This window comes from Ochotona princeps, chromosome 29 (assembly GCF_030435755.1).
Source record: "Ochotona princeps isolate mOchPri1 chromosome 29, mOchPri1.hap1, whole genome shotgun sequence".
NCBI classification, from domain to species: domain Eukaryota; kingdom Metazoa; phylum Chordata; class Mammalia; order Lagomorpha; family Ochotonidae; genus Ochotona; species Ochotona princeps.
The window spans coordinates 15904765-15928571 of record NC_080860.1 but is presented as its reverse complement, the minus strand read 5'-3'; the positions used below and the strand labels follow the sequence as shown (position 1 = coordinate 15928571).

At 48.1% G+C, this 23807-nt stretch overlaps 1 protein-coding gene across 6 annotated transcripts in view; it reads right to left on the bottom strand.

Annotated features, from left to right (window-relative positions):
- Window positions 1–23807, bottom strand: part of NF2 (NF2, moesin-ezrin-radixin like (MERLIN) tumor suppressor) — a 188331-nt gene that overhangs the window by 109387 nt on the left and 55137 nt on the right. For 3 of the 6 annotated variants that reach the window (XR_009244386.1, XM_058656720.1, XM_058656722.1), the window contains exons 8-16: window positions 23442–23576; window positions 18591–18665; window positions 17607–17720; window positions 14647–14769; window positions 13140–13357; window positions 11111–11216; window positions 5923–6050; window positions 3038–3203; window positions 1756–1800 (exon numbers count right to left, since the gene is read on the bottom strand). Coding sequence is in view for 4 of the 6 variants with exons in the window: in XM_058656720.1 (XP_058512703.1) it covers window positions 1765–1800; window positions 3038–3203; window positions 5923–6050; window positions 11111–11216; window positions 13140–13357; window positions 14647–14769; window positions 17607–17720; window positions 18591–18665; window positions 23442–23576 (1101 nt within the window). In the remaining 2 variants the exon portion in view is untranslated. Of the gene's footprint in view, window positions 1–1741; window positions 1801–3037; window positions 3204–5922; window positions 6051–11110; window positions 11217–13139; window positions 13358–14646; window positions 14770–17606; window positions 17721–18590; window positions 18666–23441; window positions 23577–23807 lie in introns of all 6 variants that reach the window. The other 3 variants (XR_009244385.1, XM_058656719.1, XM_058656721.1) reach the window with 2 other exon arrangements.

Here is a 23807-nt window from a genome sequence, read left to right as displayed (position 1 = left end):
GTCAAGTCCATGCTTTCATTAACCCTTGATTAATCGAGCATTTGGGCTGCTTGGAGTCTGGCAGCCTGCTTTGAAAACAAGCACACAAGGAGATATGAAAATAATGAACACATTAACAGCAAACATTTCACTAAACATGAAGCTTCTTACATCAATAATAGTTCGGTGAGAAAGGCCAGGCAGAATCGGGACTGTGTTGTTACAGGAAGAAGGTGAACATCACCACCTCCAGGGTGCACAGCAGATCAAGGGATGTCACAGGCTGACACACCATGGGGTTTTCTGCCTGCCCCTGTGTTAGCCACAGCATTCAGCACCCCAAGGTGGCTGCACCCTGGGGTGTTCTGGGTGTTTTAGGGTGACTGCTGGAGAAGACTCACCTGGCCTCCCCTACCTTCCGGGGCTACTCAGGAATAGCCTTGCACAGTCAGGGTGTTAAGGTCAACGTGGGGTTCAAAAGAAATAGGAGCCCGGGCTCGGCAGCGTGGCCTAGTGGCTAAGGTCCTTGCCTTGATCTCATATGGCTGCTTGTTCTAATCCCGGCAGCTCCACTTCCTCTCTATCTCTCCTCCTCTCAGTATATCTGACTTTGTAATAAAAATTAAAAAAAAGAAAAAAAGAAAAAAAGAAAAGAAATAGGAGCCCGCCCCCCACTAAACAGAATGATCACACCCACATTATAGTTCACACGATGGATCCTTGAAATCACACTTACAGCTTGCGCCTGCCTACCTTCTAGTAAGATCTATCTGAGATCTACTTGCTAACCTCTTGCTGGGATGACAGCCACATATGGGATTTCTGTTATGCCAGGTCGCGCTAGCAGAAAGCTTCCAAGGAGCCTATTGTCCTCCACAAAGCCTAAGATGACAATGCCAAGGGACATGCCCCAGGGGGCTGTCAGATGGCACTGGGCTCCCTGACATGGGTACTAGCGGGGACCAGGCGAGAAGCAGGGGTAGAAGGTCACATTATTATTGGGCAAAACAGGTTCTCTCCACTGCATGGGCATGTGGGAAGGAGGAGGAGCTGCTGTGGGAGAACAGCAGCCACCATCCAATTAGCTGCCTGTACAGCAACTGAGTGCTCCTCTCCTGAGTGTCTGCGGCTGCACGGCTCCAGTGCCAGCCCCACTGAGTACTTCTTGCTCCATTCTGTGGAAACAACTCAGCAGGAATGGCTGTGAGACCTCTAACAGAGCTATATCCACATGGCTGACTTGCAGGATAGACTCCCTGCACTGGGAAATGGCTTGTGCACAAAGGGAACGCTCTCAGGGAAAATGGGTGTTCATTCTGCGCCCAGGGACTGCCAAGGGGGGTGATCACGGTTTCAGCATTCAGCACCATAGGAAAGCATAGGATCTTGAGTGAAGGACACTGGTCTGAAAGGCACCCAGACTGACCCCATGTCCATGCCAGAGTTATTTGTCTAAGGAGCGCGCCACCAAGACAAAGGACTTTCAGACAGACCTGACCGGACAAGAAGCCATGACCTTCCGCAGCCCAACAACAACACCAGGTGGGAGGGACGACCTGCAGCCCCCTGACATGCTCTTTTGCAATGAGACAGTCTTTCAGGGCTCTGGACACCTGCTCTCAGACTCGAAGCATGCTGCGGCCACAACCCAGGCACACTGCCCTCAGGAGGAGGGCTCAGTGTGGCCCCAGGGACAGAGACAGGCAAGCTCATGCATGGGTTAGTATCACAGAGGGCAGGACCATCACCACAGACAGAGTACCTGCGACAACCTACTTTGAGGGCTCAAATGCAGATAGGTCTTCTGCCTTGGGCTTGAGGCTAAACCAGCAAAATAAAGTGAAGAAAAACAAAACAAAACAAAAAAACACACCCTGTGATATCAACAACGCCACATTTGTAAAATGCTCAGACAGGCCTGACATGGTGACATGGACTTCGCTGGTTTGGGGAACGGTTTCTCTCTGCCCTGTCAGCGTTTTCCTTCTTTGCTTCATGGCTGGGCTTCCCTTTAATTCCCCACTTGCTGTTTCATCATTTTATTTTGGAAGGGAAACCCAAGGAAATTAGAGAAGCCAGAAGAAAGAATATGGAATGTGGAAAGGCCTTCCCTTCTAAGTGAATGTTATTAAAAGGAGTTCTCGACCCAGTGCCAGCTGTTACTGGAGACAAAAGATGGAAATAGGGGACTTCCTGTCATATTCATCTCTCAGGCTCTCAGGCTCTCAGATGCAGCTTAACCACTAAGATACCAGATGTACCTTACACGGGAAGACAATTTAACCATTAACATACGAGTAAAAAATGAACCCCTATCAGTCATCACCTAAACTTGTACCCTTATCTTAAAGACATCTATTTTGTAGGTGCTAATGGGATTCTGGGCTACCAGTTAAAGTCAGGACCATTCTGCTTTGCCCAAATAAGGCAAAGATAACCTGGGCTGATAATTAGAAGGAAATTTAACTTCTCAATGTCTAAGATGCCGAAAGCTCAAAATAACAATGGAAAAAGATAGGGAATTGTAGGCAACATAAATGAAGTCTCATTAAAAAAAAATCAAGTTTCTCTTAGGCACTTGCCTTTTATGTATGAAAAAGAAGGTAAAAATTCATAATTTGGTTTTCTAAATAAGCAAGGACAGCATTTCATAGCTCCTGCCACTTAAAAAACACAAAAGGACCAGAAGGGAGTCCTTACTCGGCAGTCTCCATTTCATTTTGCTTTCTCATTAAACAAGGCAGCTCCCCGGGCATAATTCCCTTTGGCTTAAAAGACAGAACCACTTTACTGCTAAGTGATGGATCAAAACTCGTCCTCTAACGGGCACTCATTTCATCAGAGCTTTTAACACAAGCTTCACTTCCATCAACTCAATGGGTTCATGGTCACTGGCAGATTAAATTCCCTTTCTGGCAGGAGTCGAAAAATTCCCTCAACTAAGGACATATGAAAAATGACAATAGTCTAATGACTCGGCTACTGAGGAGACCAGATGCCAACCTCACATTTCATTAATGACTGTCCTGACCGGGAGGAGTCGGGAGACTCCGGGTACCTTCTTAATGGTGTTGTGCTTGCTGCTGCCGCCGCCCCTGTCGGAGTTCTCGTTGTGCAGGATGTCCAAAGCCGTCTCCCTCTCTTTGAGCTTCAGGGCCTCGATCTCCGTTTTGAGTTCATTGAGCTGTTCCTGTAGATGTTTGCTCTTCTCTAAGTATTCTACCCTGCAGCAAGAGGACGTAAGGGTCAGTGCTCGGGCCCGCTGGGAAAGAGACATAGCTCGGGGAGAGAGCCGGGGATTTGAGGCCTGGGGATGGGGGAGGCGGGGGTGCTGGGAGAGGTCATGTCTGTATGTCGTCCTTCGCGGGTCATGCAAGCCTGGCTTGGTTGCTTAACTGTAACAAGTCTATTTCCTCAAGGGTGAACTGAGATGCTGGTCCTAGGGCTGTGGATCTCAAGACTTAGAAATAACAAAGTGTTGGGTAACCCTCTGTAAACTCTGAATGCTTTATAAATATCAGCTATCATGGGTAGGTTTTAGTTCTGCACACACGCACATGCGTACACACACACACAAGTAACACACACAAGTAACACAAGAAGCACATGCTTGCTAACATCCAAAGCAATCCCTCTGTCTTGACCCTTCTTGGACCTATAACTCAAGTGACCTCTTCCAACAGCCTCATCCACAGGCCCAACTTGTGAGACTTACTCTCCTACAGATGAAAGACACGCACTTGGCCAAAAAGAAATGAGGGTTCCTACCTTTCCTCACTCCCCCAAAGGAAGATGCGCTGAGCAACAGCACCCTCGAAGGTGTTAATTGGGAAACCACTCATGAAGCAATCAACTGCAAGGCTAGGGTTGGCAGAATCACAAGGAACATTCCATGGGGATTACCATGATTGGTCGATGAGAGTGATGAATGAACCCCTTGGTGTGAGTGGGTGTGCCTCCTCCAGTCATCAAGGGGACAGTGTCAGGAGGTGAGCAGAGCCTGAGGGTGTAGCCCTCAGGAATGGAAGGAGTGCCTTTTATAAAACAGGCTCCAGGGAGACCCCCGACCCCTTCCAATGTGCACCCACACAGCAGGAAGGTACCACCAAAGAAGCAAGACCAGGGTCCTCCCCAGACTCCCAGTTTGCTGGTGTCTTGATCTTGGCCTTGCCAGAATCAAGAAATATGTTCTGTTGTTCACAAGCACCTGGATGCTGGTATTTTTGTTATAGCAGCCTGATGGGGCTAAGACAATTAGAAAATACAAACTACAAAAAAGCGGTGGCAGAGCAGACATAGCCTTGTTGCACTAATCTCGAACACATACACATGGCTCTCTGGGTAACAGTGAGTAGAGACCACACAGTGGACCCTGCTGTGATAGGCTCTGGTTTCCCAGCTCTTCAGCTATACTGTGGGCATGAGGGTACCCAGAGGAAGCTGGCTTGGCCCATGCTGGATGCCATGGAGATGCTTTCCCCAGGGGGTCAAGCTCAGATGGGTAAGGTTTCAGATCCTGCTCCATCCTCATCAGCTGTGGAAAACTCTAAAGCTGGGCCCAGAACGGTGGCTTAGCGGCTAAAGTCCTTGCCTTAAATGTGCTGGGATCCCATATGGGCACCAGTTCTAATCCCGGCAGCTCCACTTCCCATCCAGCTCTCGGCTTGTGGCCTGGGAAAGCAGTCGAGGACAACCCAAAGCCTTGGAACCCTGCACCCGCACTGGAGACCAGGAGGAAGTTCCTAGCTCCTGGCTCTGGATTGGAACAGCACTGGCCGTTGTGGCCACTTGGGGAGTGACTCATCAGACGGAAGATCTTCCTCTCTGTCTCTCCTCCTCTCTGTATATCCGACTTTGCAATATAAATAAATAAATCTTTTTATTTTTATTATTATTGGAAAGCCGGATATACAGAGAGGAGGAGAGACAGAGAGGAAGATCTTCCATCCGATGGTTCACTCCCCACGTGAGCCGCAACGGTCGGTGCTGCGCTGATCCGATGCCGGGAACCTGGAACCTCTTCCAGGTCTCCCACGCGGGTGCAGGATTCCAATGCATTGGGCCGTCCTCAACTGCTTTCCCAGGCCACAAGCAGGGAGCTGGATGGGAAGTGGAGCTGCCGGGATTAGAACCGGCGCCCATATGGGATCCCGGGGCTTTCAAGGCGAGGACTTTAGCCGCTAGACCACGCCGCTGGGCCCCAAATAAATAAATCTTAAAAAAAAAAAAACCTAAATCTGCCCTCGTTCATATGAAATAAAATTGGAATAAGTGATGTTAGTAGAGATTAAATGCAACTAAAGCTAAAAGTCCCTGATGTATGGGCACCCAAGGCATGGGAACTATGATAGCTCCCTGGTAGGCTGGGACACAGTCAACCCGCTCACTTGTGGCTCTGGGATTTCAGGGACCTCCACTTAGACTCCTCCTGAGGTGGGAATCTTTTTCATCTCTGACCCACTTCTATGCACCAGAAGACAGAGGTGGAGGGCAGTGGGGTAGATGTAGCTGTGGTTAGGGCACAGCACGATCTGCCCTCATGTTGGCATAGCTGACCCCATCTGCTTTCCCTCAGCCTCCAGCATGGATTTCCTTTTCTCCTCTGTGTTCCAAAGATGGAAACCACTGCAGATCTCAGCCACTGGGCTCTAGCCACACATTTAGAAGACCGTAGCAGTTGACAGTGGGGGAATAGCAGTCTGGCTGAACTGAGTATCCCTGATATCCATAGTCCCTACATGGGTTTTATTCTGAAAGATGGAATGCAGGCTTGCTGTCCTTAAGTTCTGATAAAGAAATTCTTGCTCTAGTGGTGAGGACAGAGCAAACCTGTGCAGGCACCAGTGACAGCCAGGCAGCTAGGGTGACCCTCCATGTCTCCAGGCTCAGATGCACTCGCTCTCATTCACAGCTGCCCTAAGCAGGGGCGTAAGGGCTACGTACTTTTCTTTCTCTATCTCCATGGAGAGTCGCTTCATGTCAGTATCCTTGAAGTCAAAAGATAAGCTGTCGCCGATGAGGTTGAAACTTGGTATGTCAGGAGGCAACGGCGCTGGAATTGGGTTCATGGGCTATTAAGAAGAAATCGTAAATCAGGAGGTTTGAGTGACAAAAGAACAGAGGGGTGCTGATGCGTTAGCAACCTATCCTTCAGTAGCCACCAAGGCAGTGACACAACTGAGTCCCACCTCCCAGCAGCACCATACCCTCCAGTTCCCTCTTCTTCCAACTACTACAGGTCAGTAGTCACAAAGAACCCATAGTCAGGTAAATAATTTTCAACCCTTCTTCTTGCTTAGTCAAACCACAGGTGCCAACTCCTACTCGCTTTGTCATTTGGAAAATCCCCAGGTCTTATGCTAGAAGCAGGAGATGCAAGACAGGGGCCCTGCCTTTGAGTTTTGTTCAAGAAATAGATGCATTCCTAAATCATCACAGTTCACATAGGTAAACACCACAGCCATGGAGTGAGCTAGAGATTGAGGAGGGATGCTAGAAGCGAGCCTGCTTCCAGTGGAACCAGAGAACGTGCCAGAAGACTTGCCAGAGGCAGGGAGATAGGTAGGACAGAGTGTATACAGAAGGAGTGCTGATGTCCGCAGTGCCCATGGAACACAGAGCGTAGGAGACTGGCCCCAGATCAGCAAGACTCCACTTGCGCACCGAGGGGCTTAGGTTTGGAAGGCAGAGCCAGAGCAGGGCTTGAAGCAGGTGAGTCATCCAATTTGTTTAGTTCGATCTACCTTCCCAGCTTCTCCACTTCCTGCTCTGCTCGTCATGAAAGCTTTTTCTGCTGCCTTGCTCCTGTTTTCTCATCTCTGTGCTCTTGTCTGTTCTACCGCTTCAATTCTCTCTTTCACCAACTACCACCCGTGGTACTGGCGTTCATGGGCACCTGTTTGAATTCTGGGTGTTCCAAACCAATCTAGCTCCCTGCCAATGTGCCTAGGAGAAACTAGCAGAGACTGGTCCAAGTGCTTTGGCCCCTGCATACATTCTGGAAGAATTGTATGAAACTCCTGGCTCCAGGTTTTGGATTGGTCCATACCAGCTATTATTGCCATTTGGGGAATGAGCCAGTGCATGTAAGATTTCTTTCTCTCTCTCTCTCTCTCTCCTTCCACTCCCACTATGTAACTCTGCCCTTCAAATAAATAAATCTTTAAAAGTCACTTTTCCTTTTCCTTTTTTTCTTTTAAAGATTTACTTATTTTTATTGGAAAGTCAGATATACAGAGAGGAGGAGAGACACAGAGGAAGATCTTCCATCCAATGATTCACTCTCCAAGTGAGTGCAACGGCCGGTGGAGCGCCAATCCGAAGCTAGGAGCCAGGAACTTCTCCAGGTCTCCCACATGGGTACAGGGTCCTAAGGCTTTGGGCCGTCCTCGACTGCTTTCCCAGGCCACAAGCAGGGAGCTGGATGGGAAGTAGAGCTGCCGGGATTAGAACTGGCACCCATATGGGATCCCAGTGCATTCAAGGCACGGACTTCAGCCACTAGGCCACCGTGCCAGGCCTGGCTGTATCTTTTTTAAAGATTTTTAAAATTTTTATTGGAAAGGAAGATCAGATTCATGAAAAGAAAGAGAGACAGAGACAGAGAGATATCTTTCATCTACTGGTTCACTCCCCAAATAGCCGCAATGGCCAGAGCTGAGCCAGGAGCTAGCAGCTTCTTCGGGGTCTTCGATGTGGTGTAGGATCCCAAGGCTTTGGCCCATTCTCTACTGCTTTCTCAGGCCACAAGCAGGGAGCTGGATGGGAAGTGGAGAGCTGGTTAGGAACTGTGTCCATACGGAATCTTGACGCTTGCAATGCGAGGATTGGGCCATTGAGCCATCATGCTGGTTCTGGCTATATCTTCCCCTTTCTAATGTTTGCAAGTTTCTAGAAGGAGGGATGTAAATCCCTTTCTCATTGTGGTCTCCTCTAGGAGATCAAGATGGAGTTCCTGGCTCCTAATTTCAGCCTAGCCCAGCCCTGACTGTTGAGGCCATTTGGGGAGTGAGTGAGTGCACAGAACATCTTTCCCTCTCTCTTTGCTCTGCCTTTCAAATAAACACATAAATCATGAGACAGAGAAAGAGAGAGAAAAAAGAAACATCATTAAGAGAGGAGCTTTGGGCCCAGCATGGTAGCCTAGCAGCTAAAGTCCTTGCCTTGAGCACGCCGGGATCACATATGGGAACCGATTCTAACCCTGGTGGCCTTGTTTGCCATCCAGCTCCCTGCTTGTGGGTTGGGAAAGCACTGAAGGATAGCCCAAAGCCTTGGGACTTTCACTCATGTGGGAGACCCGAAAGAAGTTTCTGGCTCCTTCCTGCCTTTGGATAAGCTCAGCTCCAGCCATTGTGGCCATTTAGGGAGTGAATCAGTTGACAGAATATACTTCCTCTCTGTCTCTCCTTCTCTCTGTAAATCTGCCTTTCCAATGAAAATAACCTTAAAACAAAGCAAAGCAAAACAAAACAAAACAAAACAAGAAAAACAAACCTAGAAGATCTGACCTACATCTCTACTGACAAACCCACCCAGACGTGAGAAGATCTGTGTTCGGAAATGTGGGTGCAGTTTAGCTAAAAGGATCAAACAAGACAGACCAAATCCTCATCTGTAAGGGACTAGCTAGATGAGTCAGAACCCATCCAAACAACAGTTTGATGAGAAAGCTGAATTGGGTCATCACAAGAGGGAAGAGCAGCCAGAACTGTATATAAAGTTCATTCTAGTGGGCCTGGCACGATAGCGTAATGGTTAGGGTCCTTGCCTTGAACGCGCCGGGATCCCATATGAGCGCCAGTTCTAATCCCGGCAGCTCCACTTCCCAACCAGCTCCCTGCTTGTGGCCTGGGAAAGAAGCTGAGGACGGCTCACAGCCTTGGGGCCCTACACCCGTATGGGAGACCCAGAAAGAAGTTCCTGGCTCCTGGCTTCGGATCGGCAGCCACTTGGGGAATGAATCATCAGAGGGAAGATCTTCCTCTCTGTCTCTCCTCCTCTCTGTACATCTGCCTTTCCAATATAAATAAATATTTAAAAAAAAGTTCATTCTAGTGTGTGCTTTTCTTTTTTTTCTCCTTTTCAAGTTTTTATAAAGTTGGCCCTATGGCATAATAGGACAAGTCACTACTTGCACCAGTACTCCACATAGATGACACATGTCATGTCCCAGTCGTTCCACTTTCCATCCAGCTCCCTTGCTGTTGTGCCTGAGAAAGCAGAGCTAAATGGCCCAAGTGCTTGGGTCCTACACCCACATGGGGGAACTGGATGAGGATCCTGCCTTTGGCCTGGCCCAGCCCTGGCCACTGCGGCCATATGGGAAGTAAACCAACTGGTGGAAGACTTCTTCCTCTGGCTCTTCCTCTCCCTCTCTGTAACTCTTCCAAATAAACACATAAATCTTAAAAAAAATATGACAAAAACAAAACGAGATTTGTTTTATTTAGTTGAAAGGCAGAGTGGATACAGAGAGAAGGAGAGACAGAGACAGAACATCTATGCAGGTTCCCCATGTGGAAGCAGGAGCTCAAGAACTACAGTCATCTTCCTTTCTTTCCCAGGAGCATTAGCAGAGAGTGGGAGTGGAAGTGGAGCAGCCGGGACTTGAATATGGGCCCACATGGGAATGCTGGGGTCACAGGTGGTGGCTTAACTCATTGCACCACAGACCTAGCCCCAGCGTGTGTTATAAACACACAGATATCTCAGCTTATGCATAACTCAGCTGAGCCCTGCAATGATTTTCATTCTAGCTGCCACCTGCTTACAACCACCTGCGACTCTGACAAGGACATCGGTCTCATCAACTCAGCCAGCCTTTAGAGGTGATAATAAATGGATGTCTCAAGCCACATGGTTGGCTTGGGATGGTTTCTGATGCAGCAATAGATAAGCAGAACACATGGAGAAAGACAACTCCCCACATTTTCCCATCTTCAATCCCTGGGCACCTGATGCCTCTACTGCCGCATGTGTGAATGTTGTGCACACACACCCCATGAGTGTATCTGTGGGCCTCCTAGAACAGCCTGTCATCTTTTCTCCCTACTTGGCTAGTTCCTGCTCCATCTAAGAGTTAGCTAAGGTGCCATTTTACTCCCCAGGCTGTGTTATTTATGATCTATTCTAGGCACCTGCGTGCACCTGTCAGAATACAGATTTCCAAGTGTGTGTTATTAGGTAGACACAGAATGTGTGCAAAAATATTTGCTGATCTGAATACACAGAGGAGAGGACGGGAGAAGGTTCTAGGCATGCTGTGACCCCATTTAGTGGAAGTTGCCTCCTTGTCCCAAAATGAGGTTGGCAGCTGGTTCCTGCAGGGCAGTAATTCATTCTGAGTCATAGTCAGTCCCTTCCCAGAACTACAATGATGGTGCGCGGCCGGGCTGTGGCTTGGAGATTCGCTTGGGTGTCCCCCAGAGGACCATGTGTTCAAGAAATGTCCCTGGAGTCTAAGGTTAATGGCAGTAAGAGGTGGACATTTAATCTAGTTATAGTGTTTACAAGTGGGGCTTCAGGGAATGGATTAAGTTGTTGGGGTATAGCTCCCCACAATCGAACCATGGAGACTTAGTAAGGCCAGATACATGTAATCCCTCTTGATAGGACATGCTTCACACTGCCTCACGATTCTGCCAGCAAGAACACCATCACCAGATGTTGAACCAGTGAGGCTATTTGACCTTGGACTGTGTCCTTAAAAAAACACACACCAGAATAAACCTCCCTCCTTCCTCAGTTGGTGGTCTCAGGTGTTTCACTGAAGCAATGAAAAGCTGACGAACATAGGCATACTGAAGATTATATTCAGTTCTGCACTAAGAGGCCAGAGAGAAAATTCTCCTTGGGATAATTTAAGACTATATTGCCTAGAATTAAAAAAAGAAAGAAAGAAAGAAAAGAGAAAGAAAAAAGCATTTCAGAACTGGAAAAATGCCCTGTGGCAACTGACAAGTCCAAGGCTACATGGTAGACCAGGTACCTTCTAGCCAGGCCATCACGGCAGGCTGTTTGTAACCCTTGCTTAACCAGGCTTTCGCTTGAGTGGCCACCCTAAAGAGGTGAGAAATAAGGTCACGGGTCTAACATGGCCATGGGTAGGTGGCCCCTCATCCAAGCTCACCGGGTATGTGGGCTTGGTGGCGATTTCCAGAAGCTTCTGCTTGGCTCTTCGTTCCGCTTCACGGGCTTCCTGCAGGTCCTGCTTCAGCTGATCTGCCTCTTTGGCCCTGTGAGGAGAGGAGGAGTTGTGAGCGATACAGACAAGCACAGGTGCAAGGAAAAGACTCCTTCCATTATTCCCACACCAAGCCTCAGGGGTGAGGGACATAGGTTAATCCCGAGGTTAACACACAACACAGCAAAGGAGGCTATGTACAGGAAATCAGAACCTTTTAAAGCAAGGACAACATTCCTGGGCATTATTCTGGGAAACCTGACCAACTGGGAAGAGCAGAAGAGCAAGGGTGAACAAGAGCCAAAGGACAAAAAAAAAAAAAAAAAAAGGGAAAGCTTGTAGTTGATGAAGAGGGAGGAAAGGCTAGAGGGGCCAGACTTCCTCTGCTTCTTTGGGGTAGGAATGGGCTGGTTAAAGGAATAACCTGGGGGATAAATCCCCCTATTTTTTTTATTAATTACATATTTGGAAATCAGAGAAGAAAAGACAAGAGATGGTTCACTTCCCAGATGGCTGCAACAGCCAAGGCTGAGCTAGGAACCAGGAGATTCCTCTGGGTCTCTCCAACAAGGGTAGCGGGGGCCCAAGCACTTGGACCATATTTTGCTGCTTTTCCCAGGCCATTTACAGAGACCTGAATGAAAGTGGAGCAGTCTGGACATGAAGCATTCCCCATGTGGGATGCCAGCCTCACAAGCAGTGACTTTAACTTCCATGCTGCAACAACTGGCTCAAGCTGCACCCTCTTCCCCTTTTTGTAAACTTGAGCGTGATTCCTTCATAATGGCCTCGGTTGGGCTAAAGCCAGGAGTGGGGAACTCAATCCAGGTATCTAATGCAGGTGGCAGGAACCTAGTTACGTGAGTCATCGCCATTATTTTCCACGGTCCTCACTGACAGGAAGAAGAATTTGGAGCCAGAGCCTGGAAATGAATCCAGGCACCCCAATGCAGGCCACAGATGTCTTAACTGGCATCTTAACTCCTAGGCTACACACCTGCCCCGGATCAGAGGTCTTACATTGGATCACAAGGAGCAGAAAACGAAAGATGTGTTTCTCCCAGGTAAAAATACTGTGGGTCAAACATCAATTTTCTTAAGCAGGTGAGCACCAGAGAGGATGCAGGCTCACTCTACAGGACATAAGCCGGATGTGACAGATGAATCCTCGCCTGGGGATCCAGCGCCACATGCAAAGGGGCCCAGATAGGCCATAAGGAACCGTGGGCCCAGAATGCCACACAAAGTAGTGGCGAAGAAAAACGGCAGTGAATGCACCTTGGGAGTTAAAAGCCAAATTCAAACGTCCTAATTCCACAGATTCAGAAGCTGTGGGGAATGTGCCAGTGTTTATCTGAGGCCTGCAGGCCACAAACAATCCAGAGCCTAAAATAATCTTTTTTGGAAGTATGGGCAACAGTTCCATCATCCAACCTGGTCATGAGTTGGTGGGGGGGAGGGCGTACCTGGCTCCCAAAGAGTACCCTGGCCCTCGTCCATACTCTACCAAAGAACCTGCCAAGGAAGCAGGGCCTACCATCCCTCCAGAGGTTGAGAATTGTGGCTTTCCTGTTTCCTTCCCACAGAAAATGGGAAGTGAATTCTCCCCTTTTTCTTTTCCTTTTTTTTTGTTTTTTTTTCTTTTAAATGCCAAGAGTCTCCTCACCTCTCTTTAGATAAAGGCAGCTTGTAGACATGCTCAATGGCTCCACACACAACACACACAACTTATCACGGAGGCAGCAGCGTGACCAGAGAGGCCCACTGGGCGGCTCCAGCCTCCAGTTGGACTGAGTTCCAGGCCCTGCTCATCTGTCAAAGACAGAACCTCCTCCCAGCCCGGAAGACACAGAAGCAGCTTGAACACAGTGGTTGGCAAGCTCTGCCCTGGGATAAGGGGTGGGATCACATGGCCCATTCCAAGGGCCCCTTGTTGGGTCCCGGCACCCAGGACATCTGGCCCCAGTGCATTCACCTCCGCTCTGACTCCTCTGCCATCTTCAGTGCCAACACCTCGGCCTCTAGCACCTTCTGCTCCATCAGACGCTTCTCCTCCTCCGTCCGAATGGCCGTGGCCTTGATACGCTGCATTTCCTGCTCCGCCTCGGCAGCCTTCTGCGCCAGGAGTTTAGCCTCCTCCTCTGTGATCTGTGCTTTTTCGGCCAACAAGTCAGCAGTCTCCTCGGAACGCATCTGGAAGGAATATGATCGTCAGCCTGGGCAGAGGTCTCACCTGGCCTCCCACCTGGCCTGACTCTGCATTAGCAAGCAACCAGGTCTCTTGGGGCTGGCGCTGTGGCTTAGCGGGTCAATCTTGTGCCTTTGGTGCTGGCATCCCATATGGGTGCTAGTTCAGGATCTGGCTGCTCCACTTTTGATCCAGTTCCCTGCTGGTTGCCTGGAAGAGCAGCCTTTGGGATCTGGCATCCACGTGGGAGATCCTGGGTTCCTGGCTTCAGACCAACCCAACTCTGGCATTTATGACCATTTGAGAAGTGAAAAATTTCTCTCTCTGCCTCCCTTTCTATGTAACTATTTCAGATAAAATAAATAATTTTTTTTTAAAACACCCAGATTTTGGATTCAGGGGACCCTACTGCTGAGCATTGCCTAGCAGCCTCTGGGCAATGGATGACAGGTCACACTCTCAACTTCTCAGAAGGCTGCAATCCAAAAAAAAAAAAGGGCGGGGGGAGCCTTTCTGGAATTCCTGCTTATGCATTATGAGGGAGAAAAACACCTGGTCAGAGGTCTCCAGCCACCAGGGGATATCTAACAACATTGAGTTTTATTTTTTGCTTTTGTTTTCTTGGTAGCGTGAAAGAAACAGAAAGAGAAAAAGTTCTAGACTGAGATAAAGTCAGAAATTCAATGCAGGTCTTCCACATCAGTGGCTGGAACCCAAGTACTTGGCCCCATCACCATTGCCATCAAGGTCCGCAATAGCAGAAAGCTGGAGCTAGGAGCCGGAGCTGGGATGTGGGCATCTCAAGAGCAAGGCCAGATGCCTGCCCTCCTGTGGACATTCTTTTTTAAAGGCTTGCCTGAAAGATAGAATTACAGAGACAGAGGGAGAGAGACAGATATTTTCCATTTGCTGGTTCACTCTCAAGATGGTCACAATGGCCAGGCTGAAGCCACAAGACATGTTTGATGGTCCACAAATGGAAGGTGAGGAAGGAAGCGTTACTGGCATCTAGCTGAGGTCAGGCCCCCATGACACAAGGTAAACAGTCCCAGACATCAACGATGCAAAGGCTAAAGGCGCAATTTAGCTTGAAGGCTAAATTCCACTTTCAAGACAACCACATGGATCGCACAGGAACCTAACCTCGCTGGCTTCTGCCAACACAGGTGGAAAGAGAAGGCACCGATTTCTTTGAAAGCTGAAATTAGGTTTGTCACAGCCGCTGTTCTCTCCCAGTCACTAGGGGCCTAACCACAGGATAACAAGGGGCCCCCTTCAGACCCTCAGAACTCACCAGGGCTTCGTTGGCCATCGTTGCTTCTTCTTTCATTTGTATCAGCCTTCTCTCCAGTTCATCCCTCGTACGTTCGGCCTCCTCCCTCATCTGCTTCTCCCGAGCAAGGCGCTGCCGCTCCACCTGTGGTGGGGGTGGGGGCAACAGGAGCAGTCAACAAGTCATAGTGGGGAAGGGGGCTCTAGACTGGGAGAGCCCCCTAGGAATCCAAGAACACCCCATCTCCAGAGTGTCCTCTTTGGGGGCCTTTTCCTTGACCTTTCCTGTAGACGGCCAGAGTTGTTCTTGCTGCTCACCATGCTCTAAGCCAGTTGTAGAGTTAAGAGCAGTGACCACGAGAAACGAAACAGTTCCAGAGACTGGATCAACAGAAAGAGCCCAAGCCTAGTTCCAACCTGGCTAGAAAGTGGCATCCTCATACAAAATGTAAAGAGACAGCTACCTTGCCAACACCTTGACCCCAACCCGTTTCTATTTTCCATCAGACAACACTACAAAGCTCTGGCCCGTGGCTGACGGGGGCGTCACACGAGTTCCTGCTCCCTGGGACAGTCATCTGGTCAGACGAGCCGCTTCCCTGCTTCTGGTTCACACGGACCCTTCCCGCGTCACTGATTTCACACACGGGAGGAGTTCTGCTCTTGCTGGGTCCCGGAAGCAGGAAGTGTCTGTATGCGATGCATTGGTGCTCACACATTGGATTTCATAGGGGCCAGCTGCAGTGCAGCCTTACGCGGAGGCAACTCTCGTGCTGGGCGAGGAACACAGTCCCCCCTCTTCTGTCCTTAAGGCACAGTACAAAGCTGCCACCACATCCCCTGCCTTCTGGATCACTGTGCTAATTGGGCCACATGCTGAGCTTAATAGGGGGAATAAGCATAGGACAGCTCTGTTCCCTGTGATCCCAGGGTGCTAACTGAATTCAGAAAGCAGAAGCTAGCAGTGACCACTGTGCCATGTTCTACCTTAAATAATTAAAGCACATTTAATTACTTACTTCTTGCCTCAGTCTTATCTTAAGCTCTAGCAGCATAAGATTTCTAAGAGTGCTGCTTTTTCTAAATACTAAGCCAAAAGAAAAAAAAAAAATTGCCTTGGAACTTTAAAGAATAATGCAATGACAAGCAATAAAACATTGTACTGTAAGTTCTCCAAATTTCCTCCCGCAGGTCAATGAAAAGCTGGGCCAATTTGTTCTCTAAATTCCCATTGTACTATGATTTCCATAAGGTCGATTACATTTCCCATTCTCCACCTGAAAAAGAAAAAAAAAAAAAAAAAGCCCAGGCTGGAATGGGCATTGAGCTTAGTAGGCAAGATGCCCCATCTCCCACACTGGGATGTCAAAGGGTTCAGTTCCCAGCTGTAGCTCCTGACTCTAGCTTTCTGCTGAAGCAGCCGTAGGGAAGTAGCAATGGTGGCTCCAACAGTTGTGTTCCTGACACCCATGTGGGAGGCTTGGATTGAGTTCCAGGCTCCTGGTCTACGTCCGACCATTGAGGGCAACTGGAGAGTGAGCAAGCAAATGTGAGAGCTGTCTCACTTTCACTCAAAAAAACAAACAAACAAACAAAAAAAAAAACAAACAAAACAAAAAAACAGGAAATCTCTTCTAGCTCTCTCTGAGACCTCCAAACCAATAATTAAAGGACCTCCTATTTATTTATTTATTGATCATTTTCCAAAAACTTGTTGATTCCCTGTGTCTTCCTATCTGAGATCAAGGAGTATTGTTAGCTCCACTTGACAGATGAGCAGACTGAGGCCGAGAAGGTTGGTCATAATGTCACATGCTAGGTTTCGGGCTACGAGGGCAGTGCTTTCTCTACCGAGCTGCAGAGGCTTGCCATGTGGCTGCCGGTTGCCAGGGATGTGCTTCTGTGTTCCCCAGGTAGTGCAGGTCTGCGTGTTTCCTTCTCCTCTTGGTCAGAACCAGCAGCCTACATGGCACCTTGCTGCCTTCAGATCCTCCCATTTCTAAGCTGTGTCCTGCTAAGGAAGAAGTGGGAGAGAACTCTGCTTGCATGTGCCATCAGGACCCCACACTGTTCTGGTGGCATCTCTTTGTCCAACAAGAAACAGTCCCCTCACCCCCTGGTTCCCCAAGCATTCCAAGAGTGCATGGCTGCTCCACGGGGGTAGAAGGCTAACGGGAGGAGAGCTAAGAGGACATTGGATCAAACTGGGCAATTCACTCTAACCTGCAGGGCCAGGAGCCTCCCAAGGTGCACTCAAACCAGAGAACTGTGCACCTGACTAATTATCACACCACACCTCTGAGCCTGCAAGGCCTGAGGGTAGCCAGCGGTGGCAGCTGCTAGCTACTGTCTCAGAGCTCACCCCCAAACACAACTGATGTTCTCAGCAGCCAGGCCCAAATTAGTTGTGTGGATTTCAGCGAGTGGAGAAGGTCTGTGAGTACAAAACAATGATGGAGATGGTCCAGCCTGCGGAAAGGCGCTCTGGGCAACCCCCCCCACCCCCACAGCGCGTGATGTGCCGCCCGGGCTGACCTGCAGCAGGGAAGTGCGGCCAGAGTCTAATTAGCATTCTGGTAGCAAACACTGAAATGCTGCCATGCATTCTATCACCATCTAATTAGAAAAGGAGAAGGCCAGGCAAAGGAGACAGACGGGGGAAGTGAAAGCAAGCCGGCTGGGTGAAGAGGTGCGTGCACACACAGTTACCCTTCCTAAATCTGTGTTAATCACACCTGACTTCATGTGAGTGCTGGAAAGACTAAAAAGACACAATCACACAATTTTACAAGGTGTTACCAGACTTCATCCCTCATTTCCAAAGTTGATATCCCACCAGCTGGGCATCAGTCGATAGAGATTTTAGATCAAGGATAAAGTAAGAGTCAGGATGTGCACGGCCAACCCGTCCTATGGATCCATGGTCCCCCAGACCAACACTGGCCAAGGGGTGACATCATCAGGCAAACAAGGTCTGCTCACCTGCTTTCTAGCCTTCTCCTCCCTGGCCTGGGCCTTCATCTGCTGGACTTCCAGAGGATCTGCCTTCCTTCGCCTCATAAATAGGTCATGGTTTCCAATACAGAGCTGTAGGATCTGTGGCCACGAAAGCAGGAGAAATGTGAAGCCCACACAATTTTACTTTGCCGACCACCAGCCCACTCATGCTGCAGCATCTTAGGCTCCTGGAAATAAACCTGAAGCAAAAAAGTGTGGGACAATACCAAAGTCCCTCTGACGGACCCTGGTACTCCTGGCTCTGGGGATGAGAGGCAAAGTGAAGGAGTCTCAGATATGTGCAGGAGGTCAAACTCACAAGGGGAACAGGTGCACCTGATTGAGGCTTCCGGTTGCTTTTGCTCTCCCCCATCAGGACACAGCCATGATGAGGTCAGTGAGGATAGGAAATCCCTTTCAGTAAAGTTGGGCTGGGACAATAAGTTATTTATGTGGCAAGAAGTAAGTTAGATCCCTCCCTCACACCATACACAAAGCTGCTTCAAGGATCAGAATTCAATGCAAAGAGAAAGCCCTGAACATTCAAAATAAAAATAAAAAGAAAACAACAACAACAAAAAAAGAAGTAACATTCAGGGGCCCGGCACTATAGCTCAACAGATTAAACCTCTGACTGCAAGTTCTCGAATCCCATAGGGGTACTGGTTTGTACCCCGGCTGCTCCACTTCCCATCCAGCTTTCTGCTTATGGCCTGGGAAAGCAGTAGAGGACTGCCCAAAGCTTTGGGATCCTGCACCCCTGTGTGAGACCTAGAAGAAGCTTCTAGATTCAAAGTGGCTCAGCTCTGGCTGTTGGTGGCCATCTGGGAAATGAACCAGCAGATAGAAGAGCTTTCTCTCCATGTCTCTCTTCCTCTTTGTAAAAATCTGCCTTTTCCAATAAGAAAAATTAATAAACCTAGAAGAGCTACAGTAAAACCAGTAACGAAAACCAGGAACCCAACTTACCAGCTTATTAACACGAAGCTTTGAGGAGTTAAACTTAAATACATCAATTTTCTTATCCAGTGGTTTAATAGTAAACTGTAAGGAGGAAGCAGAAAACAGTTTCAGTCTGACAGTCTGGAATGTTGTTCTCAACTGGGAAATTCCACATATGCAGCAGCCACACTTTCGTGGCTTAGCATGAAGCCACACCTTGTCCTGGCTTCCTGTGCCCAGCCCGCACACATCAGTGAACTGGGAGCACAGAAGTATGATGTGTGGGCTGCAGAAGCTCTGGATCCTACACGTGTACTCTGTGCCGTGTTAGGCTTGGGTGTGAAGCAGAGAAACTTAGGAACTGTGATGAGGCCAACTGACGGGTTCTCCCTCCAGGCTAACACTGCTCAGGAGAAAAACACAGCCCCCGCCTTCACCGGAGCATGAGAAATCGAGCTGGATCCAGGCTAACTGCCGATGAGTAAGAACAAGCACAAATGTCTTCGGGATTCAGAGTGGAGCCACTATACCCGGGATGGGACTGAAGCCAATAGAGTAGCTGACAGGTATGGGAGAGGGACATTCTGTACAGGGCTAGGAACCAAGTGAAGCTGTGTGTGTGTGTGTGTGTGTGCGTGCGTGCACATATGCTGGGAGGGCAGGAAGGGGAGCCTGGGTGTGTGTGTGTGTGTGTGTGTGTGTGTGTGTGTGTGTGTGTACTGGGAGGGCAGCAAGGAGAGCCTGGAGTGGTGGTGGTGAGGAATTAGACAGCAGAGTGGAGCTGTGAAGTGACAGGAGATAGGGAGTCACTACAGGTCACTGAACACAAGGATAATTTGATAAAAGACAAAACGAAACAAAAAAAACAACCTGTTAATACAAGAAATAAAATGTGAAGGAAAATGGATTGTAATGTAAGAGGAAAAACAAAACAAAATAAAACACAGCTCCTGAAATCAAAGTGCAAAGAAGAATGAATGATAAAAGCACAGCAAAAGCTTAGTAAAAACAGCTGGGATCAGAATATTGATAAATGACGACTGTTTTTTTCTCACTCATTCCTGAGGACACCAGACAAGTATTAGATTCCAAACATACACTCGAAAATGTTTATCTGGGTTGGTGCTGTGGTGTGGCATGCTAAGCCTCTGTAGCACAAGCATCCCTTGGATATTCAACTTCCAATCCAGCTCCCTGCTATGACGTGAGAAAGCAGTGGAGGATGGCCCGAGTCCTTGAGCTTCTGCACCCACATGGGAGACCCAGAAGAAGTTCCTGACTCCTGGCTTCTGACTGGTTCAGCTCTAGCCATTCCTGTCATTTGGGGAGTAAACCAGTGGATTGATATCTCTCTCTCCTTTGCTGTATCTCTTCTCTCTATAGAAATCTGCCTTTCACATGAAAATAAATAAATCATAACAAAACAAAATGGAGTAGCATCCAGAGGAGGCATTTTGTAGGGGTTAGGAGGCTGATGAGGACAGTGGAGAGCCAGAGTGGGATATAGGACCCCACTCCTGACCACAGCTTTCTACTACATGAGCAACAGCTCACACGCTTGGGTTCTTGTCACCTGTGTGGGACACTTAGATGGTGTTCTTGGCTCCCAGCTTTGGCACCTGGCCTGGCCCAAGGTCTGCTGCAGGCATGTGAGGAATGAACTAGCAGGTGGAAGATCTCTCTCTCTCTACCTGTCAAATGAATAACTATGTGCATATTCCATTTCCAAGAAAACTTAGTGTTTAAACATGCTGGGAAAGACAGATTCGTGAGTGTTTCCTTCACATGTTGTATTGTCCAACAACACATTAGCACTCTGAGGACGGAAATTGATCCTTTGTTTAACTTTTGGCCAAGTTAACTCCCAAGCCATAGGCTCTTGCGCAGGCCATTTGTGAATTTCATGAGCTTATTTTTGGCATTGCTGTCAAATCCCAGAGCTGTCAGTGAGAAACCACAAGTAGTGGGGAAACCACAGGCTCTGCACCATGCCAGGCATACACAAAGAATCAATGGATCACTTAAAATAAACCAACATTTCTGTTTTGACAGCACGGCTGTCATGCATAACTACCGAGACTACTTCCCATTATGTCAAGTCAGCTTGGGGTCTGCTTACTGTGGGAGTTATTGACATGATGGAACGCGATGTTTGCCTCTGGAGAGGGTCTGTTAAGAGTTGGCTGCTGCAGACTATTCTGGGGCAGAATTTAATCCCTGGGTTCTCTGAGGTACGAGTGTGTGGGGAGCCGTTCGTATACAAATGAGTGGACGTGCAGTAAGAGGACATTACGAGATTGAGAAATGGCCATGCCCTGGCACACGTACGGCTTGACATCAGGTGGAGCTTTCAATTTCACTACAGTTGCGTCTCGCTTAACCATGGCATATGTTCTGAGAAACGTGTCCTTAGGTGATTTCGCAATGTACACATCAGTCTACCTTATGCAAACCTGGATGGTATAAGCTTACTACATATGCTTTAGCATATAGCCGTTGTCCTACATGAGGGTACTTGAAACAGTTTGTAGAAAATGAGATTGAAAGACAAAGTTTGGGGTGGGCATTTGACCTGTAGTTTAAGCCACTAGGTGGGACATCTACTTCCTATACGGAGTGCCCAGCTTCTGGTTCTGGCTTTGCTCCTGATTCTAGCTTCCTATGAATGCACAGGGAAGCAGCAGGTGTTGGCTCAAGCACTTGGGTCCCTGCCACCCACATGGAGATGTGTATTGATTTTCCAGCTCCAAGCTTTCACCTGAGGAGTAGCTAGTAGATGGGAGCTCTGTCTCTCTTTTTCTCAAAGAAATAAAAAACTAAGAAATAATTTCTCCTGCACAAAAAATTAAAATTCATGCAATAGTTCTCTCACAATACACATTTTCCATTTAGTATGTCTCGAGGTTTATTATTGATTTAAAAGTCAGAGAGAGAGAGAGAGAGATCTTCCATCTGATGGTTCATTCTCCAGATGGCCATAATGGCCAGAGCTGGGCCAGGTTGTAGCCAGCAGCCAGGAGATTCAGCTGAGTCTCTCACATGGCTGGCAGACTCGGGAATATCAGAAGTCACCTTCTATTGCTTTTCCTAGGCCACTAGCAGGCAGCTGGATCATCCATTTAGGATGCCAGCGGTACAGGGGTGGCTGAGCCCACTATCACAATGCCAGCCCCATCCATGAACTTTCTGACAACTTCTTGATATGCATGGATTTTGAGTTATTTCGTATAAATTTACTTTTTAATTCCATTTTCCATGAACTTTCTCAAGTACTTGCATATGTGTCTATGGCTAATGAAACATTATGCAACATCTGATTGTTCTTTAAAGCAAAACAGAAAAACAAAACAAACAAGCAAGAAATAAAACAATCCTAACTTCACATCTCCTGGGCTATTTGGAGCAACTTTAAAATCAAGGAGCTCGAGCTGTCTCCTCCAGCATGGCTGAGTAGAGCCCAACCTCACCCAGCCCTTGAAAACCCGGTGATCCTTTCGCTGAGTTGCTCAGAAGGAAAAACAAATAAGAAACTCGCTCAGGGGTGGGGCTCTGCAAGCAACACCTGAGCTGGCACTGTTTCTGCACATGGCCTTTGCAGCCTGGCTGTGCATGAAGCCTGAGGTCCTGACCCCCATCCACGCCTGCCTCCTCCTGCCTGCTGTTCCTGGTGGCTGGGCCTCTCTGCTAAGCAGTGACAGTGACCCTCGCTCCCAGCCCTGGCCACTCACTCGGCAGACAAAAGTCACTGGATTCCTCTTCATTTTGGCTTTCCAGATGTGACAAAGAGACAGTGAAAAGTGGCCTCTGCCTTCAAAGCAAGGTTCTCAGAAGGGTTCAACCAGAGAAGTGGGTTAGAGGATCTCTAAGTGGGGTCCATCACTGGTTTCCCATTGCACTCACCCAGCAGCTGAGTCTCGTTCTGCCTGTAATTTCTTCAGGGCTGAGACCGAAAATTTCCACATATTTTGTTTCACTCCTACATTCTCACACAAAGCCGACGCTCAACGATTCTCAAAATGAATGAAGGAGTGAACAAGGTGCAGTGCTGTGATGCACGAGGCTAAAAACCTGCTGTTTACAACAGTAGCTTCCCATGTGAGTGCTGGTTCCAGTCTTGGCTGCTCCATTTCTCAGCCAGCTCCCTGCTAATGTGGTTAGGAAAACAATGGGAGAATGGCCCAAGTGCTCAGATTCCTGCCATACACACGGGAGATCTGGTTGGGGTTCCTGGCTCCGGGCTTTAGCTTGCCCCAGACCTGGCTATTGCAGCCTTCTGGGGACTGAATAGAAGATCTCTCTGTTTCTCCTTTTTTCCCTGTCACTCTGCCTTTCAAATAATAAATCATTAAAAAGAAATAAATTATTCAAACTTAATTATTCTCAAATTCTTAGAACCATGTTAGCTTGATAACATTAATTAGATCAGTGTTCTCACACATACACACACATACTTGTGTATGTGTATATACATGTAATTAAACATTTCTCCACCATATTCATCAAGCACTAGATACAGAAAGAGGGCTCGACATAAACCCCATTTAAAATATAAAAAAAATGTATCATCAGAGATAGAAAATCAGACAATAAGACAACGCTCCTTTTTAATTTGTCTTCCTTTTTCACTGTTCTCTAGGGTTTAGTCCCTAGACAAGATGAGCTTCCGGATCTCTTGTTAGTCAGTAGTAAGGCTTAGTGATGTCAACACTTTTCCGTAAATACTTTAAAAACCAACAACAAAAAACCCAAAGCCTGGGAATTAAAGGATTTTACTGACAACAAGAAGATGCCTGGCTAGCATCTCCAACAAGGAGGAGACGTGGGAGAAGCATCTGCAAGGCTTCAGGGTTAGGCACCTGCAGGCCAGTCATGTCCTACCTCTTTGTCGCTGTATGAGATGTTTCGGATTTCATTCCACGGGAAGGAGATCTTGGGGGTCAGCCTGTTCTCAGGGTCATAGATGTGAAGCCCCAGAGCATCCACTCCAAGCAGTAGTTCAGTGCCCTTTTTATTCTGTAGATCCAAAACCAAAACAAAACAACAAAAAAAACCAACACTGTCAGCTCCAGCTGAGGCTTCAGATTTGATTCGACTTTCCCAAAGAACCTGGCACACTCTGCCATAAGTGACAAGTTTCAAGAGGTCTCAGTGGAAATCACAGCCATCTAGGGAACCAAGGGGCTTTCAGCTTCCAGAACTGGGGGCACACAGAAGCAAAACTTTAACATTCTCATGACCCCTGGT